Source organism: Dreissena polymorpha, chromosome 15 (assembly GCF_020536995.1).
Source record: "Dreissena polymorpha isolate Duluth1 chromosome 15, UMN_Dpol_1.0, whole genome shotgun sequence".
Lineage (NCBI taxonomy): Eukaryota > Metazoa > Mollusca > Bivalvia > Myida > Dreissenidae > Dreissena > Dreissena polymorpha.
The window spans coordinates 56,452,177-56,461,824 of NC_068369.1; the positions used below are offsets into that span (position 1 = coordinate 56,452,177).

The 9,648-nt window shown below is 36.1% G+C and overlaps 1 protein-coding gene across 1 annotated transcript; it reads left to right on the top strand.

Annotated features, from left to right (window-relative positions):
- Positions 1–76: 76 nt before the first annotated feature.
- LOC127859764 (salivary glue protein Sgs-3-like) lies at positions 77–3,104 on the top strand. The gene is made up of 6 exons (XM_052397272.1): positions 77–120; positions 211–360; positions 562–711; positions 1,033–1,180; positions 1,845–1,964; positions 2,069–3,104. Exons 1-6 carry the CDS (start codon positions 77–79, stop codon positions 2,963–2,965), a joined length of 1,509 nt encoding a protein of 502 aa, XP_052253232.1. The 3' UTR covers positions 2,966–3,104.
- Positions 3,105–9,648: the final 6,544 nt, after the last annotated feature.

The following is a 9,648-nucleotide window of genomic DNA, read 5'->3' on the forward strand; positions in this document are numbered from 1 at the left end:
TGCTTATTTAGTTGGCTATATTTTAAGCCATGTTTTTTTTCTTAATGCGAATCGTTGCAGAAAGTTTTTTAAGTATATGTGCGGTTCATCCTCAAACTGTTTTTACGAGATCCACATACAGTTCAGTATCTTTTCTTATTAAATTTTTCTTAATTTGATATACATTTTTGTCGAAACATTTTCATCTTTTAATCGCAATTATGGCTGCAGGTTAGATCTCCTTTCCGAAGATGGCAGCAGCGGGTTGCTAGGCTACGCCTACGTGGGTACCGTGTGTTTGGCCACTCAGTACAAGTACTCAATCAACGAGTTTACCACATACAACGTGGCGTGGGTGGCGTCGCACGAGCTGGGACACGCGTAAGTGTCTGTTTCACATATTTATTTAAGCGCCACACACTACAGTAAATACTCGTCTTGATATCTTTATGCTTTAATTTTAGTTAAATTCTTAAATACATTAAAAGGCTTATACAATCAAAATGTTTTTATGTTTATAAAAGATGGCCACGTGAATAGTATTTCACCTATAAAACGTGTTTGGTCTTTTCTTATTCACAGTCTGGGATCTTATCATGACCAGACCACCGACTGTCCGGCCGGCAGAAACGTTATGTCCGCCTACCTGTTCTCGCCTGACCCCACCACCGCGGATACATACAGCAGGTTTTCCAAATGCAGCGCAAGCCAATTTATCACCCATCTGAACGGGTAATGTTTATTAATAATACTTGTTCAAATTGTTTTGGGATTAATGATGATCACAACTGCGTGTTGGTTAGGGGCGATGTGTTCGCATCCAACGTTTTTGTGTTTTGAAATAGTGTTGCGTTAAACCCACAAATAGTTACGGTGTTTTTGTGCTTGTATAATGTTAGTGTTTTAAAGAAATCGGACATTGTATTATAAACTGCATGATATTCTGCGTAAAACTCTAATATAAAAAACACACAATCTTTTATATTGCTAGATTGTTTGTCATAGATGCAATATTGGTAAACTTATTAATTGAAGTATATTTACTGTCAACAGACGAACCGACTGCACTGCGAACAACGGCTTCACGGACGAGCAGTTCAGAGCCTCGTTTTGCACGGGCCTTCTTGGTCAGCGAGACAACAGCCTTGACCTTCAGTGTCAGCAGCGAACTGGCTTTGCCGGAAGTGAAGTGTGCAACGGGGTATGTATTTCTGTATATACTTCAAAATTCACGCGTTTACTACAAGTCAAAAGGTACTTTTTACTTTACATTTACGATTGAAATTAACCTTATTCGACAATAAGGGACGCAATTGTAATACTATTAATAGTTATACGTGTATACATTTAAGCTTGTGTAGCGAAATTGCAGAATAATGCACCCTGCACATTTTTGGTACTCAGTCACTCCCTTTATGGAGGGAAAATACAAACATATGAAACTATGTTTAAATATAATATGTGTACTTATACTCAGAAGCAAAGGACTAGGCAAGTGTTGAAAACCTGTTTTACTAGTGCTGGATTCAGACGTTTCCTAGATTTATTGCATACATGAAAATGTCATCAGACTGGCCCGGCTTTCCACTTTCCATTTTTACAAAAGTTTATTTAACACCCAAGCCGTAACTCAGCTAAACATGAAACATGCAATCAAAATATATGAGGCTGCAATTTTTGAAAATCTTTCCATCAGCTCTGATTTTCAAGGAGGATTTTATTTAACATTTCAGAGTCACATGACGCCAGTGTATTACTCACATACATTTTGTTTGCATGACAATTGTTAGAAACCAGCAACTTACAGTTAGCGTCTATATTCATAAAATTGCTGTCTTTACATTGACAATTATTTTTGTTTGCAGGCGATTAGCGGCGACACGGGCTGTTATGTCTATGGTCAAGTTTCGTGTCGAGATGCCAGCGGTTTGTGCAGCGTGAGACTCGGATTTGTTTGGAATGGAACCCCATGCGGTAGCGGACTGGTGAGGGTTAACTAAGTGGTTTTGCGATGTGTATTAATTAAACTTCTTTTTTTTTCAAACAATTAATTCAAACGCACTTTTAATAACAATGTTTTGTCTTTCAGATGTGCTTTAAAGGAAGATGCGTTGCTAACTTTGATATCTGCACCCCTGACACAACTACTGCTGCGCCTACAACTGCCGCGCCTACAACTGCTGCGCCAACAACTGCTGAAACACCTACAACTGCTGCACCTTCAACTGCTGCGCCTACAACCACTGAAACACATACAACTGCTGCGCCAACAACAGATGTACCTACAACTGCTGCACCCACAACTGCTGCACCTACAACTGCTGCGCCCACAACTGCTGCGCCTAAAACTGCTGCGCCAACTACTGCTGCGCCTACGACTGCTGCACCTACGACTGCTGCGCCAACTACTGCTGCACCCACAACTGAGGCGCCTACAACTACTGCGCCAACAACTGCTGCTCCTACAACTGAGGCGCAAACAACTGCTGCACCCACAACTGAGGCGCCTACAACTGCTGCGCCTACGACTGCTGCACCTACGACTGCTGCGCCAACTACTGCTGCGCCAACTACTACTGCTGCACCTACAACTGCAGTGCCAACAACGGCTAGACCTACAACTGCTGCGCCAACAACGGCTAGACCTACAACCGCTGCGCCAACAACTTCTAGACCTACAACCGCTGCGCCAACAACGGCTAGACCAACAACCGCTGCGCCAACAACTGCTAGACCTACAACCGCTGCGCCAACAACTGCAAGACCTACAACCGCTGCGCCAACAACTGCCAGACCTACAACTGCTGCACCTACAACTGTTGCCACTAAAACCTCTGCTCCATCAACTGATGCTCCATGTAGCTGCTGTCGTAAAAGTGGTGGATATTTGCCTAATTGTTGCGTACGACGTTTCCGTAGATACGGCCTTCTTTGCAGATGCTGTGAAAACGCCAGTAATTTTGAAGATGACGCGTCGAGTAGTTAAGATGAGCTCGTGCATTTCTCCTAATAAAACAGCGACACATTCATTTGGAGGACTAGTTATTGTTGACAATTGGTTATCGTTTTACTACTATTTTTCTTACATGCAATAATAGTATTATGTACCATAAGAATCCTAAAAAATTAAAGCAATTATACATAACATATCGAACGTGTTTTAACACTTAATAAGGCTCAAACACGGACTTATGTATGTCTGCATACACATTGTCTGGTTCTATCATACTAAATCGTGCAATAAAATTCTTATCTAGTGTTGTATGATCGGCCAGTTATGTTTGTTGACTGACCGGTAATCGATTGCCGTGCCCATTCGGAACACCTTTTTATCTAAATATCCACGCATGACCATAAAGCCGTTATCGCTCGTTATGTTAAATATTTGTTCAATCGACATTTACAGTGATATTATGGGCATTTTTCACTGTTGAATTGAGCTGAAAAGAATTAACAGGTCAAACAGTTAGTTAAAATGTGGTAACTGACAATTATCTACTACTAATCTTGTTACCAGTTGTTTATATTTGATATTTTACATGATTCTAGCACTCCTCCAAGCCGAAATGATCCGTTAAACAAAATTGTGTCTTTGTGTCGTATGAACGACTGTGCATGAAAACTACATTTAGACTCACATTATACATCGAATAATTTCTGTCGTCAGTTGTCAAAACGAAAGTACAGTTGATATTTAAATGCATTATTTTTCTATTTCCGGGATATTGTTTTAGTATGTTGATGCTGCATTAACAAATATAAGTGTATATGAAGTGAAAACACCAAAATAAACAAGGGTTGCGATAGACACCTATAAAGATAGCATATACTGTTAGATGCACATAATATCACTTTAACCATACTTAATATATGTTTTTGTATTGTTTGTAAAGCGTGTACAAACCCGTACTCACTTCCCTACTTTCAAACCATCCGCCATAAGAATAACATTGCGACTTATGTTATTCCAAACAATCTTTTGGTGTATTGTTGGAAAAAAGGAAAGTTAATACGGTTTTGTACACGCTTTACAAACAATTTGTGTACTTTGCGCTCTAGACACAACTGATTTAAATTTAATTATGGTTGAGAGTTATGGCGTTAATAATCTGGCAGACTTGTGATTGTTAAGAGTGATGGCTTAGGTCATCTGATATTTTTTAGTTTGACAGCTATGGCGTTAGTTGTCTGATAGACGTGTGACGGCTAGGAGTGACTGCGTTAGTCACCTGATAGATGCTAGATAGTATAAAGTGATGGCGTTTGCTTAGCCATCTGATAGAATTGTGATGGTTAAGAGTGATGGCGTTAGTCACCTGATAGCCTTGTGATGTTTTTAAGGGACGATTTTAGTCATTTGATAGACTTGTGATGGTTTTTAAGGGAAGATGCTTGTCCTCTGATAGACCTGTGATGTTTTTCAGGGACGATTTTAGTCTTCTGATAGACTTGTGATGGTTTAAAAGGACGAAGTAAGCCATTTGATAGACCTGTGATGGTTTTAAGGGACGACGTTAGTCACGTGATGGACTTGTGATGGTTTTAAGGGACGACGTTAGTAATTTGATAAAATTGTGATGGTTTTAAGGGACGACGTTAGTCACCTGATAGATGTGTGATGGTTTTAAGGGACGATGTTAGTCATTTGATAGAATTGTGATGGTTTTAAGGGACGATGTAAGTCCTCGGATTGACTTATGATGTTTTTAAGGGACGAAGTTAGTCATTTGATAGACTTGTGATGGTTTTAAGGGACGACGTTTGTCACGTGAGAGACTTATAATGGTTTTAAAGGACGACGTTAGTCATTTTATAGAATTGTGATGGTTTTAAGGGACGATGTTATTCTCTTGATAGACTTGTGATGGTTTTAAGGGACGACGTTAGTCATTTGATAGACTTGTGATACTATTATTTTAACGAAAGTAAATACATAAGAGACATAAGTCACACAACATATTAAAATAGTAACAAAAATGTGACACTTCATCAAGTTAGAAACTTTTTCACAATTTTGAAGAGCACTCCTTTATCAACTAAACGTGATAACATGACATTAGTGTGCACACACTTGTAAATAATTTAAGCACGTCAGAGACCAATCGTTTATTACTTGTATTTATAGTTGGCAAATACATAAAGTATACAGAATAATAATAAGTATAGTATAAATACTATGTAAACACTTGACATGTCATACTTTTCATTACTACTTCTTTAAAATTTGAAATTTAATAGTAAGACATGTGCTGATGTACGACCGATAAGATTGGGTGCAAAATAAGGACAACCGCTTTATAAGTAATGGTATTCTTATTGAAGGGTTTTATGGAAAGGGAGGTAAACCTATGCTTTGAATCAATATTTTATATCGCGATTTTCTCCCCTAAAATATTATCTCTAAATTAAACAAACTATCTTAAAAAGCTTCAAGACTAGAGATATTGTCACATATAGCTTACACAGGTTATTGGTATTTCATTTTCGGTTCGAATTCTACCTTGGATAGTTAAAATCCACTCGCATTGTGACCATGTTCAGCCCACAGGCACTCGGCATTAGTTACTACCCACTCCCCCTAAAAATTAGTATAAATATTATTTTATATTTACTTATTTATGTTATATATATAAGAAAACAAATTTGGTTTATTTTTTTGGTCTTGTTATTTTGCACAACAAATGGACAATTTTGAGAGTTTTTGGAGGGGGTAGAAGCGGGGGCAGGAGGTAGTAACTAATGCCGAGTGCCTCTGGTTCAGCATAGGTCATTAGAGACATTTTTCATCACTTTATGTAATCTTTATTCATGTTGATTTTATATACATTTTATAAAACACCTACGCATATTTAATAGTTACCATATTCACGTGATAGCGTCCTTATCGTGACCGTACCATGTGTTCGCCTAAAATATGTTTGTTATTTATGAGATTAAGATAACGGTTTAGTTTTCTTCGTAATAATAATTTAGTTATCGACGGAATCATTCAAATGCAATAACATTACGTCAGAATTGTAAACTATTGTAATACATAAGATGGTTAACGTCTACTAATCATTATGATCAACCCGATACTATTTCCCATCATTTGCTAACGCCGATCTACAACGCAACGTGTTTTAAAGTTAACCCATTTATGCCTTGTGGAAACTCCGATCAATCTAAACTGGATCAATTTATTTCCAAAATTAGGGATGTCTAGTATATTTATTTCTATATTTAGAATATTTCTTACAGAAATTCCTTTAAGCAAACAGCGCAGACCCTGATGAGACGCCGCATCATGCGGCGTCTCATCTGGGTCTACGCTGTTTGCCAATGCCATATTTTCTAGACGCTAGGCATAAATGGGTTAATGATGTAATACGCGCCTAAAACTGCATACTGTGAGGACATGGGCTGTGTCCAAGTACCCCTACCTCATTAACGAATTGGCAATTTCGGACTTTTTAGTATCAACAGAAAAATATTATTTAATTTGTGGGTCTGTGCTGTGTGTGTAATCATGTAAAACTAAAGTTATACAACAAAACAAAAGCATTGTGCATTTGAAATAATGTTGAACAACAACACAACAACAATAGAACATATTATTATTATTACTATTATTATTATCATTATTATTATTACATGTATTATTATTATTATTATTATTATTATTATTATTATTATTATTATTATTATTAAGTTTATGTCATGAAACATTTAAAAGGGAGGTAATAATGCTTCCATAAATATAATTCAAATATGGTGCTTTTTCTTACCTTACTGGAAACTCATGAATGCAAATACCTTTTTTGTTCCTTCCTTTAAACTGATTATGCATCATCAAGGGTATTACATACAAAAAAGCATACACAAGGAGAAATACACATTTATGTAAACAGATTCAACTGAGCACACATTCACAATTATGTAACCATATCGCATTGTTTAATTGTTAAAAAAAAACTAAACAAAAAAACAATTCCTCCGCTACAAAATAGTATTATAAGGACGTAATAAGTAAATAAGGAGAGGATTCCAGTGTACTTAACAACAGCGCGCTACACACGCATCTATAGAAATTGAAATGTTACGTAAACATACGAAAAAGAATACTAGGTTTAGATTCAATCCGGATAAGATGTTCTTCGTATAGATGCCAACAATAAAACTATGTAAAAAATACAAAAAGAGTCTTGCGTAGAGATAAAAAATAGGAAAACAATGTATAAATACACAAATAATGAGTGTACATAAAAAACAAACATGAATACGAAGTATTGATACAAACAAGAATACTGCGTGTAGACAGGATAATACGTTTAGATAAAAATATCAAAAATATCACGTTTATATATACGGACAGGCATACTACGTTTAAATATAAATAAGATTAAAACGTTTATATAAAAAATGATAAATTTGCATAGATACGATCAGGAATTCCCCGTATAGATTCGAACATAATTACTACGTAGATACAAAGAGGACAACTACATTTAGATACAAACAGGATGCCTAAGTAAATCGACATACCCAGGTCATAAAACAGTAGTTGTCTTCTCGTATACGTGATGTGTTTTTAACGAATGTACGGGTATGTACTGGAATAAGGTTCGTCGTCAAAACGTTCAGCCGTCCGTCCGCCCGTCCGGCCTTCGAAAGGTTGTGTCCGGGTATACAAACATCTAAAAAGCACGATGTGTAAATATGAATCATATCATATAAATATATTTTAAAGGAGGGATGTGCATTGCACAGGCGCCAATTTTTTATATCGAGTATGGAAATATTTACCTAATATTAAGCTTAATGTTAGTCCGAGTCATATCTAGATAACTATACAGCGGGTTTACCTGAAACGTTTATGGCAAGTAACTCGCATCGAATGGACGTGCAGTTTATTGGAGCTCTTAACATTGTCAAATACTGTTAACTTAAAACCTAAGAAGCAATTTCACAAAGCTTTATATTACGCGGGTTTTTTAATGGCTCGATTTGTTTAATACACGTCTATACATGCAGTTTTCTTTTTGAGGCACGTTAATTGTAGGTCGATAAAACACTCTTGGTATTTAGATCATAACGTTATCATGATGTGCTTAAAAGTTAACATATGTTGAAATAGCGTCCCATATTGAGAACATGACTACGATAAGACAACGCAACTGCTATAGCGTTCACAATTGCAAAGGTTCCACACCCAGCCAACGTTTAAATCTAGATTATACTATCTGTATATATGTTAAATTGTAATATATTGATAAAAATATGTTACAATAACACAACATAGGCAAGAACAATCATACATTGAAGAACTATTTCATTAAATGCAGCAAAGACAAATTAGCGCCCCGAGCCGATTGTGACGAAGATATTTCGTATATATTTTCCTACAATAACTGAAGCATTCGTCTTTTTAGTTAGTGTTCGTGTGTTGTATGAATAGATATCGTTGCAGGAATTAAAAATGAACCGTTAAACTAAATTTAGATTCCCATCGTACATGCATGATTTACATGCTGGCGAATTCGACTGTACATACATTTTCGATTTCTTAAATATGTGGCTTATTTCGCATTTTTCGACACATGTGCTTCTTAAAGTGATATTATGGGCATTTTCACTGTTGAATTGAGCTGAAAAGAATTAACAGGTGAAAAGAGTTAGTTAAAATATGGTTACTGACCAATTATCTGCAACTCATCTTGCTACCAGTTGTTTATAAACATACATTTTAAATTCGACATTCTTACGTGACTCACCCAGTCCTCTAAGCCGAAATGATCCGTAAAACCAAATTGTGTCTTTGTGTCGTGTGAACGAATCTGCACTAAAACTAAATTTAGGTTCACATCGTACATGCATGATCAGTTGTCAAACTAAAGTACGGTTGATATTCAAATGCTTTATTTTTCTCTTTCTGGGATATTGTTTTAGTATGTTGATGCTGCATTAACAAATATAAGTGTATATGAAGTGAAAACACCAAAAATAAACAACGGTTGCGATAGACATCTATAAACTGCTAGATACCCATAATATCACTTTAACTTTTATTTTAATTTATATTGAAATATATGTCTAATAAGTTTTTACACATTTTATATAAAATAATACATATTTGAAATCGTATAATCTCGCTTTAATTCATTCGGTATGCAATGGCGACTGTACTAAAACAATAATCTATGATAATCATGACGTAACGAACAAAAACTTGCCAACGCAAAACTAAACAAATGAGGATTATGTGTAAAGAAGTTTAAGTATGAGTGGTAGTGTAGTGGTGGTGGTGGTAGTAGTAGTGATAGTAGTAATAGAAGTGGTAGTAGCAAGAGCAACGGTATCTGCAGTAATCCAATAGATGAGGAAATTGATGTAATAGTAGACATGGTTATCGTGGTTGAGTAACACAATCGGTGGGTCTTAATATCTTGCCAAGTATACCACGTAATGTTCTACAGACGAATTCTTTGAGTCCTCCAGACTTCAGATAAAAATTACGCTGACAATGGTAAGAGACATTATTGTGTTAGCGAAGAATTGTAGATCATTTGTGACTTTATGTCAAACAGTATGCGTTTTAATTGTTATTCCGTTGAAACTGTAACATAGAATTGAACTAACATTATGGAATTCTATTAAGAAAACAATGTGTTACAGTGTTTCATTTAGTGT